The sequence below is a fragment of the Natator depressus genome, chromosome 6 (genome assembly GCF_965152275.1).
Source record: "Natator depressus isolate rNatDep1 chromosome 6, rNatDep2.hap1, whole genome shotgun sequence".
In the NCBI taxonomy this organism is placed as follows: Eukaryota; Metazoa; Chordata; order Testudines; family Cheloniidae; genus Natator; species Natator depressus.
In genome coordinates, this window is record NC_134239.1 from 24,177,013 (window position 1) to 24,201,171 (window position 24,159).

At 40.1% G+C, this 24,159-nt stretch overlaps 1 protein-coding gene across 1 annotated transcript in view; it reads left to right on the forward strand.

The window, feature by feature from the left end:
- MUC2 (mucin 2, oligomeric mucus/gel-forming) overlaps positions 1-24,159 on the forward strand; it is a 174,643-nt gene that overhangs the window by 120,383 nt on the left and 30,101 nt on the right. The window contains exons 12-27 of the mRNA XM_074954816.1: positions 3,374-3,511; positions 8,982-9,146; positions 10,254-10,348; positions 11,303-11,429; positions 12,276-12,531; positions 13,585-13,637; positions 13,904-14,004; positions 14,514-14,665; positions 15,242-15,380; positions 15,937-16,044; positions 16,303-16,482; positions 18,253-18,492; positions 20,292-20,448; positions 21,691-21,819; positions 22,511-22,661; positions 23,923-23,966. Coding sequence (XP_074810917.1) covers positions 3,374-3,511; positions 8,982-9,146; positions 10,254-10,348; positions 11,303-11,429; positions 12,276-12,531; positions 13,585-13,637; positions 13,904-14,004; positions 14,514-14,665; positions 15,242-15,380; positions 15,937-16,044; positions 16,303-16,482; positions 18,253-18,492; positions 20,292-20,448; positions 21,691-21,819; positions 22,511-22,661; positions 23,923-23,966 — 2,235 coding nt within the window. The remainder of the gene's footprint in view (positions 1-3,373; positions 3,512-8,981; positions 9,147-10,253; positions 10,349-11,302; positions 11,430-12,275; positions 12,532-13,584; positions 13,638-13,903; positions 14,005-14,513; positions 14,666-15,241; positions 15,381-15,936; positions 16,045-16,302; positions 16,483-18,252; positions 18,493-20,291; positions 20,449-21,690; positions 21,820-22,510; positions 22,662-23,922; positions 23,967-24,159) is intronic.

A 24,159-nucleotide genomic window follows, 5' to 3' on the forward strand; every position in this document is an offset into this window, starting at 1 on the left:
ACTGGACTGCAATGTAAAGAGCTTGAGAGGAAGGGGATTTGAGAAAATACATGGAGGAATTTGTGACCTAACCACGAGATGGTGGCTCTGTGTACAGAGGCTAATCAATAAGGATAGAAGAACGGTTTTGTGATTAAGGCACTGGCCTGAGCCCCAGTTCTGCACAGGCTTCCCGTATGATGTTGGGCAAACAGCTTAATCTGCACGTGCCTCACATAAATAGATAGAAATGAACTTCACTGCCAGCATATGTTCTGTATAGGACCAGGAATATCATATTTAACTTGGGTAATTTTTACCCATATACTCTGGTTAGGAGAGAGAAAAAGTTTTCTGATTTATATCTGTCACTTAAATTCCAACAAGAGGATCTTTTTCTTCTTGTTTCCTTTTTTCCCTTTAAGTACTCTTTTCAAGGCTGGTGGTCTTGGGGACTGATCTTAGGTCTCTCTGTCACTGAGCTGACCTGGGTAGAAAGCTCAGTGGAGGTATATTTGGGGTATGGAGCTTTAATGAGGCAGTTACTTTATAATTGTGTCAAACAACACCCTGTGGCGATGCGCAGAGCAGTGCTCATGGCGCATAGAAAGAGTCACATTTAGCCTTATTCCGCTAGAAAGACGGTTGCAGTGAGGCAGAATCTGTGAGGGTTGTTGTGGGAGATCAGTAGACAGAGAACAGAGGATCCTGAAGTAACCTCCCCCAAATTTGTAAATCCTTTTAGTGCTGCTTATTGTGAAGGTTTAAACTGCAGCTCCATAATCAGCACCACTTCTCAGTCACTGCCCCCTCTACCAAAAACTATTCAGTTGCATAGATGGAGGGGAGGCAGGACAGACACACATGGAAGGAGAAGTTTGTAATTGCCTGGTAGAAAGGATCCAGATCAAAGTACTCTACAGAATGAACAATATAATCTACAGGCCACATATTAAATAGCCTCACCTTAGCATATGACTCCTTCTGGGCAACATCACAGAGGCACCAGTGGGCCTAGCTCTTCCAGTTTATTTATTTTGTAGGGCTGTTCTGTTGATTTTTCCACTCAGGCTTGATAATGCTGTATTGCCTATATATAATACCTCCAAGTGTGTCAGAGCTCAGCTGTTTTTGAGTGTTTTATGAACAGCTGGCACATACTGAGAGCTGGTTTAACATTCACCCAGTTCAGTTCCCGGGGATAAATAGCCACAGCCACAATCAGTAACAGCTATGGTTTTCAAACCTTTCCATATTGTGACACTCTTTTCCATAGTGGGACCCCTCTCCCATTTAGCAATATGGGAAGGGCAGGGTAGTTACGACTCCTGACACCTGTTTGTGACTTAGGTTGAGAATCCCAGTTCTGGGGAATATGGGTGACTGGAAAACCCTATGCTAAAAAATATATGGGTAGCTTCAAAAACAACTCTTCTTTTTGTTCTTTGGATTTGACTTCAACTCAAGCATCAATTAAGTTCAGTACTTGTATATTAGAAGCAAGGAACGTTTAATAGGGAGTTCAATTTTGGGATGCTACTTTTATTCAAGAGCTACTTCTTTTTAAGATTTACAATTGACTAGTGCTTCCATTTGATATAATATGGCATACAATCCATTCCTACACTTATTTATGGATGTAGGACAAAATGGGGAAAGCAATCTCAGTCTCCATACTTAAGGGCATACATCGATCACTGGGTGAGGTCCAGAAGAAATGTTCCCTGCAGTGTAGTATTGCACATGACAGGGATTTAACATCTTTCCCTGAGCTAGCCAGCATGGCCAATATCGGAGAGAGGACACTGAACTAGATGGACCATTGGTCTATTCTGGTATGGCAATTCCTCTCTCTATTTGGGGGGATATCCAGGATCTTACCATTAGTTGCTCCAGATATCTTGTGTTAGATTGAACTGGTTTTAAAACAGGAATCTGACTGGAATAACTCGTCATTACAGTGGCAGAAACTTATGAGTCACCATCATTCTCCTCTCAAAAGGATAAGGGGAGTTACCCCTTTGAGTCACTGTCACTGCTGTCCCTTTCATTGTACCCAGCATTCACTGTGATACCTGAGGCACCAAACCCTTAAGTAAATAGACCAGCCCATGGAGGAAGTTGGAAGAACAAGGAGACCTTCAAATAGAAACAGGAACAAATGGTAGTTAAGCGGGGGGCATAGGGAGGGAGACTCTTACTTATTGTTATACTGTTATAGGCAGAGGTAGTGATTTTTCAAAAAAGCTTCTAATACAGCAGCATATAACTCAGCCCTGTGAGCCGTCATGCCACAGAGCGGCGGCGATCTGTTTGATTCCTGATCCCACACAGTCATCATAAGTAGCTGGGTTGTTAGTATAGCAGGGGCTGGCACTATAGCTAAGCAGTCAGTGTTCTTCAGAGCAAAATAAGAGAGGTTTGTGTCACGGGTCCTGAGTTAACTGTACCTCTCATACCCTCTCCCGCTCTGGGAGGGCACCCCACTTATGTCTCAGGCATCCAGCCATCACCTTTCCTGGGGCAGGATCCCCCACAACCCTCTCCTTTCAGACGGGGGCTTAGGCTGCAGACTTGTGCAATGCACTGTGATTACCTCAGCAGATCTGACTTCAGTCCAGCACCTGCTGTTCTCTCAGTGACAGTGAGGATAGGGTTAACAGTGACCAGCCAGCTCTCATAAAGCCAAGTACTAGTTATTCATAACAAAAGCATTTCAGAAAAAAACATATCTTTAAAACTCTGAACAGTTTATATGCATGTCTGGCTCACCAAGCAATCACTCATCTTCCACATGGAATCTCGGGTAGGTTTTAAAGTATTTTGGGCCCTCTCACAAAGCCTGTCTCTGGACACAGACTCACGCAAGTTCTTGGATCATGTGTGAGAGAATATCTCCCAGGTCAGGTCTGTCATTTTGTACAGTTTCAAGTCCTCTGCCTGTTAAGACTTTTTGAACTAGGTCAAACCAGTAGATGCTATTGCCCAGAGGGTGCAAAACTTTACAAGATTTGTTACCTGCATGGTTTCGGTCTTGGGGATTTGCATTAATTACTATCCAGTGTCTTTAGTTCCTGTGGGGAAGCATCCTTTAGCTCACCCATTGAGCCAGGAATACAATCACTAACTAGCGCATAATGATACATGTAAAAGTTGATACAATAATCTTTGAATATTCCATGTTTTCATAGCATTGGATCTGTCACAATCTGATCCTTGGTCCTCTGCCTGTTGCAGTTTTCAGGGCAGATGGTGACTCAGGCTGCTCATGTAAAGTGTTGCTTTCAGCAGGCTAGTGTTTTCCTGTCTGTGACATTTATGGATGATAACAGAAAGAGGTGATAAAAACAAATAAAAAAAGTCAGGGAAACATGACTTTTCTTTCCTTTTCCAGCAAGCTTCTCAATTTTCCAGCCAACTTCATACCATCTCATTGTGCATACCTATTTTGGTCTCAAGCTACAAATCCAATTGGTTCCAATCATGCAGCTGTTTGTGATTGTGGATCAATCTGCCCAAGGAAAACTGCAAGGTAAGTGCCTGCTTATGTCTACTTCTAAAGGAGAAAGATGCAGCCAAAATATTTACAACTGAAGTGCTGTGTGTTCTTAACATTGATGGTGAGATGTGTCTGTGACTGGCATAGCAAGAAATTGTGAGCTAATGAATCTTTCCATCCTAATTAAGATACTAAGGGAACTGTGTGCCTATAAGATACTAGTATAGACTTAACGAATGAACACTTTTTCATATTTAGTGATACATATTTTTTAAAAGGCACTGGCTCTAGAGACAGAAATGCTTAGCTGGTTGAATATAGAAAGAATGAGAGCAGAATCCAAAACTTCATGAGAGAATGGCCCCACAGCTCACACATTTTACAGATGAATTATTGATACTACAGATTAAATAAACCCGTCAGCCTCATGTCAATGCAGAATGGATCACGGGAATATAGATTCATAGATTTATAGATTCATAGATTCATAGATATTTAGGTCAGAAGGGACCATTATGATCATCTAGTCTGACCTCCTGCACAACGCAGGCCACAGAATTTCACCCACCACTCCTACAAAAAAAACACCTCACACCTATATCTGTGCTATTGAAGTCCTCAAATCGTAGTTTAAAGACTTCAAGGAGCAGAGAATCCTCCAGCAAGTGACCCGTGCCCCATGCTACAGAAGAAGGCGAAAAACCTCCAGGGCCTCTTCCAATCTGCCCTGGAGGAAAATTCCTTCCCGACCCCAAATATGGCGATCAGCTAAACCCTGAGCATATGGGCAAGATTCATCAGCCAGATACTACAGAAAATTCTTTCCTGGGTAACTCGGATCTCACCCCATCTAATAGCCCATCACAGGCCATTGGGCCTATTTACCATGAATATTTAATTACCAAAACCATGTTATCCCATCATACCATCTCCTCCATAAACTTATCAAGTTTTATCTTAAAGCCAGATAGATCTTTTGCCCCCACTGCTTCCCTTGGAAGGCTATTCCAAAACTTCACTCCTCTGATGGTTAAAAACCTTCGTCTAATTTCTAGTCTAAATTTCCTAGTGGCCAGTTTATATCCATTTGTTCTTGTGTCCACATTGGTACTGAGCTTAAATAATTCCTCTCCCTCTCTGGTATTTATCCCTCTGATATATTTATAGAGAGCAATCATATCTCCCCTCAACCTTCTTTTAGTTAGGCTAAACAAGCCAAGCTCCCTGAGTCTCCTTTCATAAGACAAGTTTTCCATTCCTCGGATCATCCTAGTAGCCCTTCTCTGTACCTGTTCCAGTTTGAATTCATCCTTCTTAAATATGAGAGACCAGAACTGCACACAGTATTCCAGGTGAGGTCTCACCAGTGCCTTGTATAACGGTACTAAAACCTCCTTATCCCTACTGGAAATACCTCTCCTGATGCATCCCAAGACCGCATTAGCTTTTTTCACAGCCATATCACATTGGCGGCTCATAGTCATCCTATGATCAACCAATACTCCAAGGTCCTTTTCCTCCTCCGTTCCTTCTAATTGATGCGTCCCTAGCTTATAACTAAAATTCTTGTTATTAATCCCTAAATGCATGACCTTACACTTCTCACTATTAAATTTCATCCTATTACTATTACTCCAGTTTACAAGGTCATCCAGATCCTCCTGTAGGGTATCCCTGTCCTTCTCTAAATTGGCAATACCTCCCAGCTTTGTATCATCTGCAAACTTTATTAGCACACTCCCACTTTTTGTGCCAAGGTCAGTAATAAAAAGATTAAATAAGATTGGTCCCAAAACCGATCCTTGAGGAACTCCACTGGTAACCTCCCTCCAGCCTGACAGTTCACCTTTCAGTAGGACCCGTTGTAGTCTCCCCTTTAACCAATTCCTATCCACCTTTCAATTTTCCTATTGATCCCCATCTTATCCAATTTAACTAATAATTCCCCATGTGGCACGGTATCAAATGCCTTACTAAAATCTAGGTAAATTAGATCCACTGCATTTCCTTTGTCTAAAAAATCTGTTACTTTCTCAAAGAAGGAGATCAGGTTGGTTTGGCACGATCTACCTTTTGTAAAACCATGTTGTATTTTGTCCCATTTACCATTGACTTCAATGTCCTTAACTACCTTCTCCTTCAAAATTTTTTCCAAGACCTTGCATACTACAGATGTCAAACTAACAAGCCTATAATTACCCGGATCACTTTTTTTCCCTATCTTAAAAATAGGAACTATGTTAGCAATTCTCCAATCATACGGTACAACCCCTGAGTTTACAGATTCATTAAAAATTCTTGCTAATGGGCTTGCAATTTCTTGTGCCAATTCCTTTAATATTCTTGGATGAAGATTACCTGGGGCCCCCCGATTTAGTCCCATTAAGCTGTTTGAGTTTCACTTCTACCTCAAATATGGTAATGTCTACCTCCATATCCTCATTCCCATTTGTCATGCTACCATTATCCCTAAGATCCTCTTTAGTCTTATTAAAGACTGAGGCAAAGTATTTGTTTAGATATTGGGCCATGCCTAGATTATCCTTGACCTCCACTCCATCCTCAGTGTTTAGCGGTCCCACTTCTTCTTTCTTTGTTTTCTTCTTATTTATATGACTATAGAACCTTTTACTATTGGTTTTAATTCCCTTTGCAAGGTCCAACTCTACTTGACTTTTAGCCTGTCTCACTTTATCCCTACATGTTCTGACCTCAATAAGGTAGCTTTCCTTGCTGATCCCTCCCTTCTTCCACTCCCTATATGCTTTCTGCTTTTTCTTAATCACCTCTCAGAGATGCTTGCTCATCCAGCTTGGTCTACAACTCCTGCCTATGAATTTTTTCCCCTTACTTGGGATGCAGGCTTCTGATGGCTTCTGCAGCTTTGATTTAAAATAATCCCAGGCCTCCTCTACCTTTAGATCCATAAATTCTTCAGTCCAATCCACTTCCCTAACTAATTTCCTTAATTTTTGAAAGTCAGCCCTTTTGAAATCAAAAACCCTAGCTGCAGATTTATTTTTATTAATCCTTCCGTTCAGTTTGAACTGAATTAGCTCATGATCACGTGAGCCAATATTATCTCCTACAACCATTTCTTCTATGAGGTCCTCACTACTCACCAAAACCAAATCTAAAATGGCATCCCCTCTAGTCGGTTCAGCAACTACTTGCTGAAAGAATCCATCAGCTATCGCATCTAGGAAAATCTGAGCCCTATTATTATTACTAGCACTCGTCCTCCAGTTTATATCTGGAAAGTTAAAGTCTCCCATGATCACACAGTTTCCATTAGTATTTACTTTATTAAAAACATTAAAAAGGGCTCGATCCATATCCAGATTAGATCCCGGCGGTCTATAGCACACCCCAAGCACTATCCCAGGGGAGGCTCTAATAGTTTTCTTCCCCAATTTAATTTTTGCCCAGATGGACTCAGTCATATCCATTTCATCGCTTCTTATTTCTTTACATTCTATCTCATCATTGATATACAGTGCTACTCCACCACCTTTACCTTTATTTCGGTCTTTCCTAAACAGCACATACCCTTCAATACCTATAGTCCAGTCATGACTACTATTCCACCATGTTTCTGTTATCCCTATAATATCTGGTTTCACTTCTTGCACCAGTAGCTCTAGTTCCTCCATTTTGTTACCTAGGCTCCTCGCATTAGTGTACATACATCTTAATTTTTGCTGTTTGGCCTCACTCACATTCTGTACCCTATTAAGCACAGTCATTTTACTACCAGTATAACCTATTAGACTTGTATCTACACTGCCCTTCCTCCTACCCACGGCTGTATCCACTCTTACTTCATTTTCTTTCCTGTCAATGCTAAATTCTGGCATGGAGATTACCTGGACATCTCCCAACCATCTCCCCCTCATTCCTAGTTTAAAGCTCTCTTAATCAGTTGTGCCAGCCTCCATCCTAGAAGTCTATATCCTTCCCAACTCAGATGAAGTCCATCCCGAGAGAACTGTCCTCTATCCATGAATGCCTCCCAGTGGCCATACATCCCAAAGCCCTCCTTATAGCACCACTGCCTAAGCCATCTGTTGATAGTCATAATCTTGTCACACCTTTGTTGCCCTTCTCTAGGAACAGGCAGAATCCCACTAAAGATCACCTGAGCCTCAATTTCCTTAAGCGTCTTCCGCAGCCTAGCATAGTCTCCCTTAATACTTTCCAGCGAGAATCTAGCAGTATCATTTGTTCCCACATGAAGGATAATTAGGGGATTCTTTCCCACTCCCTTTAGAATCCTTTTCAACCTCAGGTCTACATCCCGTATCTTAGCACCTGGAACACAGCACACCCTCCTATTCTCTGGATCAGCTCTGGTTATAGGCCTATCTATTCTTCTTAGTAAAGAGTCCCCAATCACATAGACCTGTCTTTTCCTAGTGACAGTGCTATTCTCCAGTCTATCCCCTGTTCCCTCTGGCTGCAAGTTCTTTCCATTCCTATTCTCCCTTGTAATCCTCTTTAACCCATCCTGTATCCTCCTGGGGCTCATATTTGGTGTAATCTCCATTAACTCTTCCCCTTTTCCTGTAGGACTAGCCGCTCTTCTCTTCTTCCTTGCCCTTCCACCTTCAGTGACTACCTGCTGAGCCCCTTCTTCATTTTCCAACTCTGCATACCTATTCTTAAGCTCTATTTCTCCTTCACTAGCCTGTCTTTTCCTCTGCCTCGTTCTTTTAGTCACATGCTTCCACTGACCACTTTCCTCACCCAGTCTCCCCTCAGAATTCCCCAGGCCTGCTTCCATCTGCAAGTCTGAGCTTTTCCCTTCAGATACCTCATGTCTTTGCTCCATAATCTGCTCAAACCCCTTCCTAAACTCTACCAGACTTTCCACCTGCATCTCCAAACCTAGGATCTTTTCCTCCATCAGCTCTATCAGACGGTACTTCATACAGACAAAACTCTTACCAGGTGCCCCCTCCAGGATCATGTACATACCACAGCTTCCACATCCAGTCATCTTCATTGTGTCTTCCGCTATGTGGGTCACTCCCACTGCTACCTCTGTATCTGTCATTGCCTTCCCACCTAAATCCTGTTAATCTGGGAAATACAAACCACACCAAAACACCACCACCCACAGCAAAAAACAAGCACCACAAGACAAACTTCCCTTTCAAACTCCCACTCAAACTCCCCTGTTTACAGCTCTCCTTTGTTCAGTCTAGTTTTAAATTACTTAAGTGGCCAGTCTTGGGAAACTATTCCATAAGAGAATGATAGGGAGAATCCCCCAAAACACCAAACACCAGTTGAAGACCACCTGCCCCAGAACTTGGATTTTTAAAGTGAGACCCCCCCAAATGCCTACTTTTGTGATTGCAATTTTAATACTGAGTTGGAGGAGCCCTCTGTTTGATGTTCTGACTGTTAGTCATGTGGTAAATCATCTTTTTCCTCTTTTGTTGCTCTTTTAGAAGAAAAATGAATAATAATTTTTAAAAAACACATTTTTTCTCAACAGGTCTTTGTGGGAATTTCAATGGCATAGAATGTGATGATTTTAAAACAGCTGGTGGGTTGGTAGAAGCTACAGGATCTGCCTTTGCTAACACTTGGAAAGCACAAGCCACCTGTAAAGACCAAGTGGATAATTTGGAAGACCCTTGTGCTCTCAACTTTGAAAGCGGTAAGAATACTACATTTTCATAGATCCTCTTTCCTCCAAATTCTGTATCTCATACACAGTCAAATAGCAGTCTCAGAATAATAATCTTTATTTAGAAGGCTGACAAGTTAATAATGTGTGTGCTTGTCTGATGTACTGTGGGCTTGCACATGCCAGCTAACAGGTGCTTCTCCTTTGGAGTAATTGATTGTCCTATGGTTAAGGCATGCAACTGGGCTGCGGAAGACCCAAGGTCAAGTCCTTGCTCTGCCTGGTTCAGATGGTAATAAATACAAAATAAGGCTGTTATTTCAAAATTCCATTAATCATTTATGGGACCCTGGAGAATTTACGTGATAATGTGTCAGATTCTTAATCTGAGGGTCCAGTGTTCAGCTTTCTGTTCAGGCAGTAGGTTTTGATCCAATGGCTGGAAGTTGAAGCTAGACAAATTCATACTGAAAATAAGAATATTTTTTTAACAGTAAGAGTAATTAACCATTGGAACAATTTACCAAGGCTCCTGGTAGATTCTCTATCACTGACAATTTTAAAAGCAATATTGGATGCTTTTCTAAAAGATCTGCTCTAGGAATTATTTTGGGGACATTTTATGGTCTGTGTTATACAGGAGGTCAGATTAGATTATCATAATGGCCTCTTCGGGCCTTTGAATCTGTGACTCTATAAAAGAGATGAACAGTTCAGAGGGAAATTGCATGGGCAACCCTGTGTTGAAAGACACAGAAGAAAAGTTGTTAATATATCAAAATATATGTCTGGAGTAGTGGTGCACCTTTCTTAGCATTATTGCTTCTTTTTATATTCAGCTTGGATTTGTGGGTTCTCAAACAATTGGAGGCTAGAGGAAGACAATCCTGTGCAGGCAGACTACATTAATAGGATATGATTTCCACTTTGTGTTTGCCATTAGATATTTGAGTCAGAGACTGTGGGCCAAATTTATAGTGGCTCTGTGCGATCTCTCCACTCCCAGAAAAGTTTAGGGTTCTCATTTTTATCATTTTGTTGCTTGGGTCAGATTATTTTGCATACTGTAATGTGACAGTATGGTGAAACAGGGTATGATGCAAGGAAAATAATTCATTCTCTCTGCTTTTGTTACAGAAAATTATGCTGAATATTGGTGTTCCTTTCTGAAAAATTCAGAATCTCCTTTTGCCAGATGTCACTCAGCCATTGATCCTGTAGAATATTATAAGGTGTGGATTTTATACTATACTGACACCTTCTGGCATTGGTCTAATACATGTCTTACCATATACATATGTTCAAGGGATTATTGTAACTTGGCCATAAAAATTGGTTCAAATTTTGTAATGATTACCTGTCCAATGGCATTGAGTGCATCCCTGATCTCCTACAATAAGCTTTCTCATAGAATGCTAATTTAGAAGATGGAAATCATTGTGCTTTTTTGGGGGGTGGAGCTTGTGTGTGGTGAAAGGGCACTCATTTTCAGAGGAGAATTCAAGAGAGGCAGGAATATTGAGCCATGACAGTCACATGTTAAGCCAGCCCTTAACCATTCATCTATTTTGTGGTTTAATAAAGAATAAATTGAGTTTACTTGATCCGGAGATAAACAACAACCCATTTATGTGTCATTTTATTCCTGGTCTGTTTCCCTCTGTTTTCAGTTCTGTTGAGGAGGGATAAACAAACCAATCTGGGGAGAAAAGAAAGAACCCCCTCACTTTTACAATTCAGTCTGAGCTGAACATTTGTGAAGATCTTAACCCATTCAGCTAATTTATTTGCTTTTATTATTTTTAATTTCTGTGGGCTTGCACATTTCCGAGTTGTGACTGATCAGGAATTAAAAGTATCAAAGTTCCCTTAAAAAAGGCTGCTGTGAGGAAGCTGGCTAAACACTGGACTTTCAAAAGGTTTGGCTGTTCAGATAAGGGCTGGCGAACTATCTACATTTTTCATGCTTAATCAAACACACCCTGAGCCTTTTGGGGTTGGTCCCTCAGCTCTCTGCTCATCTGCTGTGCTCTCTGATTCTGGGAGTGAATGAAAGCCACATGGGAAAGAAGGTACTGGGTGTTCTACAGTTACTGTACTGGAGCCCCAGTTTTCACAGTCTTCCTTTTATGGTTCTAATCCTCCTCCTGCAGGCTTGTTAACAATCTGCTTCTTATTTGTCTCAGAGATGTAAATATGACACCTGCAGCTGTAAGAACAGTGAAGATTGCTTGTGTGGGGCCCTATCCTCTTACGCAAGGGCCTGTGCCTTCAAAGGAATCATGCTTGGGGGCTGGAGACAAACTATCTGCAGTAAGTGATGACACTGTAATCCCCTTGAAACCAGTCATAGGAATGGATGGAGTGCACCTGACTACAGTTACATTAACCTCAGAGTTAAGAGTTTAGAAGTGCCTTGGAGATGCCCAATACAATTTAAGGGGACAGTGTCAAGAATTTTGAATGGTTAAAGCTGTATTCTTTAAATGTCCTTCGTTTATAGGACCACTTCATGAACGGGGGAGTAATTATTTTCCCTATCTTCTTCTCCTCTACCACTTCACAAAAACTGATATGTCTTTTCTTTGTCCAGTGGAATATAAGCCATCATGGCTCTTCCATTTTATTTATTTTCTTGGGTGTGTACCAGCATTATCAATGGTATCATCAACACTGGGAACCGGGCTTTGGTAAACTGTGCTTCTGTTGGAGGGTTATAGGGCTATGAAGCAACAGAGAAAAAGATATTATTATTAGAAAGCAAATTCCAATAGCAAAAGATCCGTTAACTAAAGGGAAAAGGAAAAGAAATAACGCTACGTGTATTTAATGGATCTTTTCATTGCTTCCTCTATATACTCAACTCCCATTTATAATAAAAGAAATTATGCCTGTTCGTTAAAGGAAGAATATACCTTTTAGAGTAGAAATAGTATTACCTCCCAGGTGGTAATTTGGAAGGTAGGACAAAGTGAAGGCAACACTATTTATTAATTGCCATAATTTATTCTATAATACAATGGGAGGGAGTCCCTTCATTTTTACTATTACATACTGCCTGGGCAGAGATCAGAAAGAAAGATTTAAATTCTGTAATGCCCAGTCAGGGTTTTTTTATTTGCCAGTATAGTAACCATTGGTCTTTTCCCCCCTCTCCAGACAAAGAAGTGTCCTCTTGCCCAGCATCCCAGGTCTTTCGTTACAATCTGACCACATGTCAACATACCTGTCGCTCCCTTGCTGATGGCGAAAAGCACTGCCTGGAGGGCTTCATTCCCATTGATGGCTGTGGCTGCCCTGATAACACCTATATGAATGAGAAGGGTAACTGTGTGCCCATCTCCCATTGTACATGCTACTATAAAGGGTCATACCTGGAACCTGGGGATGTCATCGTGAAACAAGAAGAACGCTGGTAGGTTATTTTATGGCTTGTCATTTGTGGACTGCAGAGGTGAAAGCCCCCACTTCTTATCTTTGCTTATATATTGATATCTATGGTGATACCGTGTAGATAAAAGGTATATATTACCTGCCACCACCGTAGCAGAACAAAACGTCATACTGCTGTGAGTTAACTTATTAATATGTATGGCATATCTCTTTATTTATGAGGTGTGTGGTGGCCTCTTGTGGTAACCCTGGACCTGATCCTGCACCACTTAAGCCAATGGGAGTTTTGCTAGGCAATGGGGAAAAGAAGCTACATGAGCAATTAGCAGGTTTCTCACTGAAAACAGATTATTCCATTTCACTTTGCATTGTAACAGTTACTAATTGATACCCATTTAATCAAGATGATGGAGTTCCAAAACCAACATGCAGGCTCCCAGAAGCAATAGTCTTTTGCATGAACTCTAGTGACTCATGCTGTGAATGGTAAAATATTTCCTTGCCTTTCAAGGAGGAGAGAACTAGGAGATAAGAGTACAAGCCAATGAGGTTATTGCATTTGACTGGAATTGGCATAAAATGGTGATATGTATTTTCATGTATTTATTGGAGGCTAAGGACATGCTCTGAAAGGGTATGACTATGTATTCCCTTGATTGCTGAAAGGTACAATTTTGAGGATTTGCAGGATAATTTGTGGCCATTCTTTGAAAATCATGAATTTACCATCTGTTTATAATGTAACATTCAAAAGTTCTGCAGACCTTTTCCCAAGCTCACTGTGAAATCTCTATTGAAATCATGTGGGACTTCTTCCCCAAGGTGCATATTTCACAAAGGCCACTGCTAAATATTATTCCACTAATAGATCATTATTAATGGGTTCATTATTACTTTATCACCTAAGAACATACCACAGCAATAGGGAATTTTTGAGGGTCCAAAAGAATAATTGTCTGGCAGAAGTAATAATCTCTTTTGTTCATTTAAGCCTCTGCAAATTGTTCTTAGATGTTTATCATTTGAAAACATTAGGCTTACATTCTATGAATTTCTATCTTCTCACCCTTTGTAGTGTTTGCCGAAATGCAGTTCTCCACTGCACTCAAGTGAAGATAATAGATGACAGTAAGTGAAATGCTTTAGAGAGAAATATCTCAGTTTCTCATTTGAATTCTCCACTTGTTTCTTTTTCCCTTCTGTGAAACAGTCACCACCTTTCACCTTGCTTTTGGCCAAGGATTTTACCTTGTATTAGAAACGATGTTTACATTTATTATTTTTAAGGGGTACACACTGCTGTTTCTGTCTCAGTATCGAATACCTCCCCATTTCTTTTCTGTTCCCTTGATCTTCAAAGTTCACCCATCTAACATGGTATCTTTGTTTTACAGAGTGTCTATCCCCCAAGATTCACTTTGATTGCAGCAGTGTCAAGTCTTGGTCTTCACAAACCCCTCTGCAGCTAAGCTGTCATACACTGGATACTGACTATGTACGTTTTCATTTTACCTCTGACTATGGCATGGCTTCTTCTTTCCCCTAGTCCCTAAATGAAGCAGTGCAAATCTGACTAACATGATCTTTTAGTCTTTTCTCTCTTCTTTCCTTTTATTTCCATCCATTCTTTCCTTTCATCATTTTTGTTCTAGTTCCCCACTACTTTTTGCCATCCTTTCTCTTTTCACTGATTTGTCTTCTCTTTTCTCAGGAGGAAAATCATGGGTTAGATGGATAGACATTTTGTTCACAATGCAGCACAGTAGTTTTCTGTGTAGAACAAAAGTAAGATAGTCTGAACTTAATATCTCTGTAAAATATGAAGGAAATTCTAAGGCACTCAGATACTAGAGAGATGAGACCAATAGAATTAAATAAATAAAAATGGCTGAGTTATAAACCAGGGGATGAAGCACATGGGATGAATGTTTGTAGAAGAAGTGGGATAACAGAGAAGTCATGTTTTCTTATACAATAATATAATTTTTGTCTTATCTTCTTTAGTTCCAGACAGAGTGTGTCTCAGGATGCATGTGTCCTCAGGGACTGATTGATGATGGCAGAGGGGGCTGTGTCAAGGAGCAGGACTGTCCATGTATTCATAACAAGGAGTTTTATTCTCCTGGAGAGAACGTAAAAGTGGGCTGCAACAAATGGTAAGATGCTGTAAAGGTCTCTTCTTTCCTTTTTATGTATGTTTCTTGTAGTAAATAAATAGTAATGAAATGGTTTAAATACCACTGTGATGAGCAGGATATAGGTATACAAGCCTTGATTCTCAGCTCCACTCTGGTTTCTTTGTGACCTCGGATGACTCCCTTTGTGTAAATTTAGGTAATACTACAAACATTAAGGTAATTATCTCTGTTTATCTCAGGCAAAACTGATAAGTTTTTAGGGTGATCACTGTAACTGAGCTCAGAATCCGTCTCTCTGCCAAGGGCATCTCTGATTGGGCAGTGGTGTAATTTTTGGGTAGTGTTGATGCGGGAACAAAAAAGGAAGCTGTGCAGAGCTAACAACCATGCTGTAAATTTGTCAGTGGGCCTATTCCATGTGGGGACTGTTGATGAGATGGTGTCTTATAATACCCTGTAACATAATATTATGCGTGTGATGGATTCCTTGTGTCAGCCAGCTATGTGATTTATCCTGCAGCTTCCAAAGCAGCATACATCAGCATTCGGACTTCACTTTTCAGATTTTATCCAACTCTTTTATTCTTTCCCTAGTACCTGCCAAAAAGGAAGATGGACCTGCACCAATCATGTGTGCTATGGGACTTGTACTGTATATGGAAGTGGCCATTATATCAGCTTTGATGGAAAACACTATGACTTTGATGGACACTGTGAATACGTGGCTGCCCAGGTAATGTCCAATGGGAGCCGTGAGCAGACAGATCTTCTAAAATGAATTAAAAGTTCTACAACAACATAGCTATCAGTTTGGTTCTTGGACCACCTCTCTTAGACCCCTTTTCTTCAAGATCACTGTTTCTGTGGCGACTGCAGCTTCTGCCAAGTTAAATTCCATATTTGCAACAAATCCCAGCTGTACAAGGAAATTAATGGCACTTGAGTGAACATTTCTTTTGCTAATGTTGTTGCAGATTGTACACAACTGGGCTAGCTCGACAATGAAAGTTGTCAGCTCATCAATGCTACTCCAAAACAAGTGGCTGATTCTGAAATTGGAAAACAAATATCCATATCTTTTGGGACATAAACTATTTGTTTAATTCAGTTGTCCCACTTCTTTCCCAGTATTTGGTAAACATAAAGTTAAATGGCGCGCGCATATGTGTGTGTGTGTGTGTGTGTGTGATGGAATTTGAAGAATAAATTTAAATTATTTTAGATTGAAATCAAAATAAATGATATGGTTCCTTTCATTGACTTATTTTTCTTTATTCCACTCTCAACAGGATTATTGTGGCGAGGATCCCAGGGGTTCGTTTAGTATCGTCACAGTGAATGTTCCATGTGGAACCACCGGAGTCACCTGCTCAAAGGCCATTAAATTATTTCTAGGGGTGAGTGGTGGCCCTGGATGGGTTCCTAGAATGCAGCTAATCAAAACTGCCCTTTGCTTATAGTCATGTTCCTTGAAACTGAAAGTTGGCATAGCTCCATTAAAGTGTCTGGAACTATGGTGATTTCCACTTGCTAAGGATTTAGGCAGTGGTTTGGCAGTCTTAGCTTCACAATGAAGTCCATCAGCATCATCATTCCAAGAGCTTGCCTCACTATAAAGCCAGTGCTGTTATATCCCTTCTCTTTCTGTCCTTCAGAAAATCGAACTGAAGTTGGAGGACAAGCAGTATCTAGAAATTCAGCGAGAGGATGGTGATGATATACAGTATTGGACTCGTACAGTGGGGCTCTATCTTGTTATTGAAGCCAGCAATGGCGTGATGCTCATCTGGGATAAGAAGACTACTATTTTCATAAGTCTGCTTCCTTATTATAAGGTGAGCAACTCCAAGCCTTTTTTCTAAAATATTATGGACTCTACTGATGTGATTATGAATAGTTGAATGCAAGTAAATATGGATGATGCTTTATTGTTACTCTTAATAGTGTCCCTAAATCTTGTTTATTTTGATGATTCATATATATCTTGCATTATCCATGATGGCGGGTGCCATTGTATGTTGCTTCTTATGTTATGATCCAGTGCAACAATACCAGTGGGTGTACTGTGTACTATTGCAATATGGATGAGCAGTCCCCTGTGGTTTTCCAGTAGTTGTAAACATTAACGCTCTAATACAAATCCCACTGAAGTTCATTAAAATACTCTTGTTGACTTTTATGAGTTTTTGGATCAGGTCCCAAAAGAATAAACTCTTGGGACCCCAGATATCATTTACTCATCATTGTAGACCAAAACTTTGCTCTATATTGTAAAGTAAGGGAAAAACAGAACAGGGGCCCTATTTTCCAGACAATCTGTAAACATGTTGTGAGCTATATTGCTAGGCTTAATCTCTCAAGCAGTGGTAGAGGCCAACTTTTATTTGGAGGCATTTCACTATTAAATCACAATTTATTCATTATATATAATAATATAGTGTATGTGTGTATTTTATATATGTATGACCCTTAGTACCAAAGAAATAGCTAAAACATTGTAATTCCCCAAAAGAAGACAGAACAAAAAATCACAAGATTGCCCCAGCTCTCAAATAATTATGCAACATATTTTACATATTTTACCTTGGGGAAATGCAGTTCTGGTTCAAGTAGTGCAAAGTGTGGCAACAACTCACAGCCTCTGTGTAAGGGACCTGTCTGAAAAGAAACTAAAAGTTCTTCACTGATGAAATGCTTTCAGCCGTGACATCTTCCCTTATAAAACATTTGACTTGTTTAGCAAGAGACTCCAGCAGCCTTTTGTAGCAGTTAGGGGCTGTGCAAACATTCTATGACCCCATACTTGTGCCCATTTATGACACTGCTTAGTTTGTTTTCCTAAGAGGTTAAATGTTTACATGACACTTCGCTGGAAACCTTGAAGTAGCTTGAGTAGGGTTAAAAAAATGGAGGGAGGAGCAAAAGTGAGGCAAAAGATTCCTAGTTTTTATTACAGCCACATCTTTGACTAGAAGGATGCCAGGCAACCAAAACCCATTGAAGCCACTGTACTGGCTTTTCAGTTTTATTCAAGGGTGCTTTATTTCTTCCTTATTCCATCTTACTCTTCGCAAGTGATGGAAATCTGCCTTAAAGATGATCAGCCAACTCTTCACAGTTAACATTTAATAGACTTAGGGCTAAATTTGCAGTGCATTGTGTAAGGGAAAATGTAGTCATGTGACTCCTATTTATATTAATAGGAATCATGCAGCTAAGTTGCTGCATACCACAATGCACTGTAAAGAGATGGCTTGTTGTTAGGTGAGAGAAGTGTAGCCGCTGTTTGAATCCTTATAAGTTGAATGGGAGGCTGCAAAGAAATATAGATATAGTTACTAGATACTGTATGTAGCACGAAGGGAAGACACAGGTTCCTTGCCTGGGCTACCGGTAGCTTGCTAACCAGGCAGAAAAACACATAAAAATAAGTTTAACTTATACACATGATTTTGAAGTAAAGATGAAAATAAGTAAGTTACAGGGAGAAATCATTCCCTCACTTTATGTCTTTGTTTTGGTTCTAACTCTACTGGTGCTCCATTACTGGGTAAACTAAAAATCTGATGACATGTTCTGAAATCAAACATCTTTTGCTTTTTCAGGGCAAAATCTGTGGTTTGTGTGGCAACTTTGATGACAAGTCCAACAATGACTTCACAACAAGGAGCGGGCTGCTGGTGACCAGTTCTCTGGAGTTTGGTAATTCTTGGAAACAGTCTGGCTCCTGCCCTGATGTGGTGGATGAGATCCTGCCCTGCAATCTGAAACCTCACCGCAAGTCCTGGGCAGAGAAGGAGTGCAGCATCATCCAGAGCAAAGTCTTTAAAGATTGTCATGCCAAGGTTAGTAGAGAGGGCAGTGGCTACTACTGACAAGTGAACCTCTGTGCAAGAAGACAGAGGAAGGCTGAATTTGCACAGCTGAGTGAGGCAATAGTTAATCATAGTAGCCTCAGAAGTTAGAAACTGGAAAAGACCTTTGAGATCATCAGGTTCATCCCCCTGATAAGAAGAGGTACTACACTTGCAAGTTAGATGTTCAGGCATCCGCTATTCCTTGGGATAGTCAAACCAGGGATTTGGTATGTTTTCATAGATTGGACTGAAGCATCCATTTGTTCTAGTTTGGGAGAAATTCCCTGCCATGGTATTGTTTGTGAGCCACACAGAAGTAACACTCTGTTTACATATAGAATGGAGGTTCTTTCTAGTGTGCAAACTGGGATCCCTATCCAGTACATCACTGGGCTTTTATGGATCCTCCCCACTCCAATCGCAGATGATGGTTCTGACTGTGGACAGACTTTAGATGTTTCAATCTGTTGCATTGCATTCTCCTTGTTTTAAGTGATAATTAGTATCAATCAGCTCATAGTTTAAGCATGTTTACATCACCCTATCTCATATTAAAATGCGTCCAAATCATAATAACAAAACACAGTGTTCTAGGCTCAAGGTATACATAGTGTTATGTAATTTATCTAAGCCTTGTCTCTCAACTGAAGTGCAATAATAATTTAATAATAATAACAGTTTGCACTTATCAGAGTTTTTCAAAGTGCTTCACACACATTATAAGTATAGGAAGAATCACAAAGAGTTGTGATTCCTGCTGTTCTAGCATATGCTTTTATGCCCCTTTCAGTGGGGGCATAAAACCCAGTCTGGGTTCTCCCTCTGATCATCCAAAGTGGAAAAGAAGCATTTGCTAATGTATGACAGGATGCACCAACACTAGGCAGGTGTAGAACTGTCTCTGCTTCTTCTCTGCTACCAGATAGTATGTCTGGCAGATGTACACCACCTGGCTGGTTAACTAACTGAAGAGAAAATTTCATTGACTTCAATTAAATTTTCTTTTAGATCAGCAACCATAAAGTACAGTGGATTGGAGAAGGTGATAGAGTTAGCAGATTAATTCACTTTGAAGAAGAAGAAGAGAGCCTGAATGAGGTTCTTATGGCACCCTGAAGAGTGTCCAAGCTAGATGCTTGTAAAAGGAGGATAATTTAAGTGCAGGGATTTTTTTTTTTGAAAGCTGAAGTATACTATCCTAATAGCAGATAGGTTTAGAAGGGAGACTTAACAAAATTGTTTTCAGAATGTGGTTATGGTTAGAAGAGCAGTTGTAAAAATGACCTTTAATTGTCTTATTTTTATTCTCCATCAGCAACTTCCCTGTCCAAATAGTTCAGTTTGCCAGTCAAACCACATTTTTTCTAATCACCAGTTTTGTAAATTCAATAAAGTGTTTCTTTCTACTTTGTGCATCATATTTATTGATAAAGGGTCTGGATTCAGAACTCAGCTTATAGTGTTGATAATGCAGGACCCAGAATAGAATAAACTTTTGCTTTGACATTGGTACAGTGGTCCTGTGCTGGGAGTAATAATTTTTTGTCATTAAACTAAAATGATGCCCATCAGAAGATATGGTCAATGCACAAGACACGTCTTTTAGTTACCTTTTTCCCCATAACCACATTTGAAGCAATTAAGATAAAGTAATGGAAATTAACCTAGCTCTGATCTGCTACCTGACAGACAGTAAGCAACTTCTGGTCTAAAGGATTTTCATCTGAGATTCCAAATTGGAAACAGAGCTCTGGTGTTAACAGCTGCCCCATGTGTTTCCCCCACAGGTGGACCCAACTCCATTCTATGACAATTGTGTTCATGATGCCTGTTCCTGTGACAGTGGTGGAGACTGTGAGTGCTTCTGTTCCGCAGTTGCTGCCTATGCCCAAGCGTGCAATAACACTGGAGTTTGTGTCTTCTGGAGAACTCCTGATATATGCCGTGAGTAACCTTTAAATATTCCCCACTGAGGACAACTGGACCTATCAGAATGATATCACAAAGTTTTTAATCACTGCAGCAGTGTATTGACACAGGGTTGTATTCTATGGCACACAGTGGAAAGGGTTCATCATCTCAGTATCAACAGATGCCCATTATTGTATTGATGAGTTCAGTGTATTTAAATTGTCACTATGGGTTGACCCTTAAATGACATTTCAAATGATCCTTCCCATTCTGTGTGCCAACTGGTGGACGGACCTTCCCAGCATATTTATCTAGTTGGCAAAATCTCCCACCCAGAATTGTTACTAGTATTTTTTTTACATTTTGTGTATAGCACAGTCGCCTGTGATTAGTCCCCCTAGGCCAAACTGTGTTTAAGTTATACTCATAAAATCCCATTGACTTCATTTTAGGCTGTTGTATGTGCCTCTTGCATATAGCTACTGACACCAGAAGTCAGGTTGGGATGGTGATCATCACAATGGGTGTACTAAATGAGTTACAGGAAACACTTCCACCTATCCAACCGGTAGGAGCAATAACTAAACTTTTCACAGTGGGAACTTGTTCTTACACACAGTACAACACTTTCCATCTCAGAAATCTTGCAAATTTTATTCTGTAGCCATGTGTTAAATAACTCTTGCAAGTTCAGTTTGCAATGGGTTTGCCAATTTTTTTTCTGTCAGAGGCAATTCACACTGGTTCATAGGCCATACGGTTTGAGGAATTTGGTTTTGAATGTGTTAAGCTTTCCCCCATTCACATCTTGTTATGCACCCATAAACAAGGTTCAGGTTGAAGAGTTTGTGTATGTCCATGTGGGTTTACTGGAGGAACACCATGTGACTACTCCATTTGATATATCTGGGCAAAACTGATTTCAGCCTATATGCACCATTAGCCCTAAGAGTTTGCAGATGTCCAGAGAAGGGTGGGGAAATCACAACACTTCAACAGACAGCTTGAATTCAAAATTGATTCTGAGTAGTTGTGTGATTTCAATCAAACATTTGTTTCCTGCAACAGTGGTGTTAAATGTGAAGGTGCTGAAATCCAGAGTTTCATGTGTTCTGTATTCAGGTTGAGTTGGAAAAAAAAAATCCAGCTCCCATGTGTCAAGGGAAATATTGCTGCCGGTGCACTGTGTAGGGGCATTTGGCTGGCATGGTTAGAGATGGGAATGGGATTCTGTTCCGCCGGCTGTTTTTTTGATCAGCTTCTGTTTTCTATCAGCAATATTTTGTGATTACTACAACTCTCGTAACGAGTGCAAGTGGCACTACGAGCCTTGTGGCCGTCAAATTAAGACCTGCAGGATCATTAACAATGTCAGCACCAACTTCTCATTGCCATATTTGGAAGGTAAGAAACTCCTAATTGTTTTTGTATTGCATATCATGAAGATTTAGTTAAAATGTTACTTGATGGAGTTGGAGCTATTAGCTAATTAGATCTATTAATTGCCTGGCCATTCCTAAATCTATAATCAGACACAAGTATTTGGTGTGGTGTAACATACTGTTTATTGACATCAGTGGGATGATACTCACATGCATAAAGTTAAGCACATGCCTGAGTATTTTTCTGAATTGTGGTATAATATTGATCCACCATCCCCATTGACCAATACCATGTTAAGAGTACCTCCAGGGGGAGAAAAGATTCTTACTGTGGTAAAGAAAACTAGAATTTTATTGCTTAATTATGTCTTTTAAACTTTTTATTTATTTTTGCTATGTCAGCTACACATTGCTGTAACTGAGATACTGCAGCCTTTCTGTATCCTTGCAAAAAGAAATAACTGATATCACAGCCGTTGTAGTGCTGGTAAATATTGGCTTCTTAATGGATGGATCAATGGGAAATATTCAGGACTTACAATGAATAACTCACCACTTTTGGAAGTGCTCATCATCCAGGGCCTGATCTAAAGTTAGAAAGAGTCTTTTCATACTTCAGTGAGCCTTAGAACAGGCCCCCAGTGAGAATGTAATCATTAAGTTAACAGTTTATGTTTATTAATATTACAAAATGGACCATTTGTGGTCAACAGGTTGCTACCCCAGATGCCTTAATGATAAGCCCATTTTCGATGAAGATGCCAACACATGTGTAACCGAAGACGAATGTGGCTGTTATATTGGAAATGGCACTCGTTATAAACCTGGCGAAGAAGTACCCACAGATAAACCTTGTCAGAAATGGTATGTGGAAATTCAAAACTGATGGAGCAATGCATATTGAGACCTTGATTCAGGAAATCGCTGAAGCATATGCTTACATCCCATTGACTTCAATGGGACTTCAGCACATGCTTAACTGCTGTTGTGAACAGACCATGCTGTCGTGTTCTCCTGAATGAAGGCTGTAATACTACAGATTACCTGCAAGAACCTCGGTGTGAATTGGCCCTTCTCCATATAAATGCTGATTTACCCCAGATGAAGATCTTGCCTTACAGAAATAGTGGGTGAGGGGAACACCATAGTTACAATACAGTTGGATTTCAAAGGAACGCCATCTATTTCTACTCACATTGCTCTCTGTGCATTTTTTTACCTGCAATTGTTAGAAGTAATTCCACAGATTGCTATAACTGGGAGAGACTAGAGAAATAAAAGTACCTAGATTTTTGGAACTTATTCACATTGTGAATTTAACAGGACATTCTGTATAGTCATTTTCAATTATTCACTAAAGTCAGTTGCACCTGTTGTTCCTGTATGCCTTTCATATCTGTCTCTGCAACAGCGGAGGAGAGCTTTTTTTTAAAATAGGAACATGTGGCTGTAAAACTTCAAAAATTGACAGGAAAACTCAGGAGCAGATGTAGTGCCTGAAACTATTTTAAACTCATGTTTTGAAATTGACTATTTCACGTTGATAATGTCCCATTAATAAATCTTTTGATAATGGCATTACATATTACTTTTAATATGTCATATCTGGAAATTACACTTAGCGCAGCCCTTACGCTGTTCTACGTTTTGCCAGATAGAACCAGCTGGGGGATCACTGGAGCACAAATGTCTCTGGCCATGTTCCCTCACACCCTCAGCCCTTCTCAGTATACTCCGATCAGTAATTTGTTGAGATATAAGGATCTGTGCAGCAGAGATGGAGCAAAATGGTTTAAGGGAGCAGTGGCTGTTAGTCATATTATATTTTCCCTGCTCCTGATGGAGGGTAATTAATTATCTCAAGGAAGAGTGTTTGGAGGAAGGAAAGCCGGTAGTTGTATCGGGAGGAAATAGCAATTGTCAATATTGGAGCAAACAACTGCCAAAGAAATATCCAGTCTCATGAGGTGAAGTTTGAATGATAAAATTGTTTTTAAGTTTTTAGACTCCTAGCCCCTGCAAATAGTGTGCTATAAATTAATTGCAGGGATTCATGAGAAATTACTGCGGGAGCTGCTGTTGGTTTGCAAAAATGTTCATTTTGACTGCATTTTTTTTCTTTTAGTGAATGCAACTCAACAGGAAATATTATGTGCAAACCTGTCCCAGGTAAATTGCATTTTATTCTTTTTGCAAACTGGAAAGGGAAAGAAAAGGAATGCCATGCATCTCTTCTATCTGTCTCCATGGGAGATTTAGTAATGATTTTGAATGATTCTTTGCAGCTCTAGCCAGGATCGCACAAAAGAAAAATTGGGTAACACTTTGTAACCTCACAGTCATCACTCACACATCTAAGGAT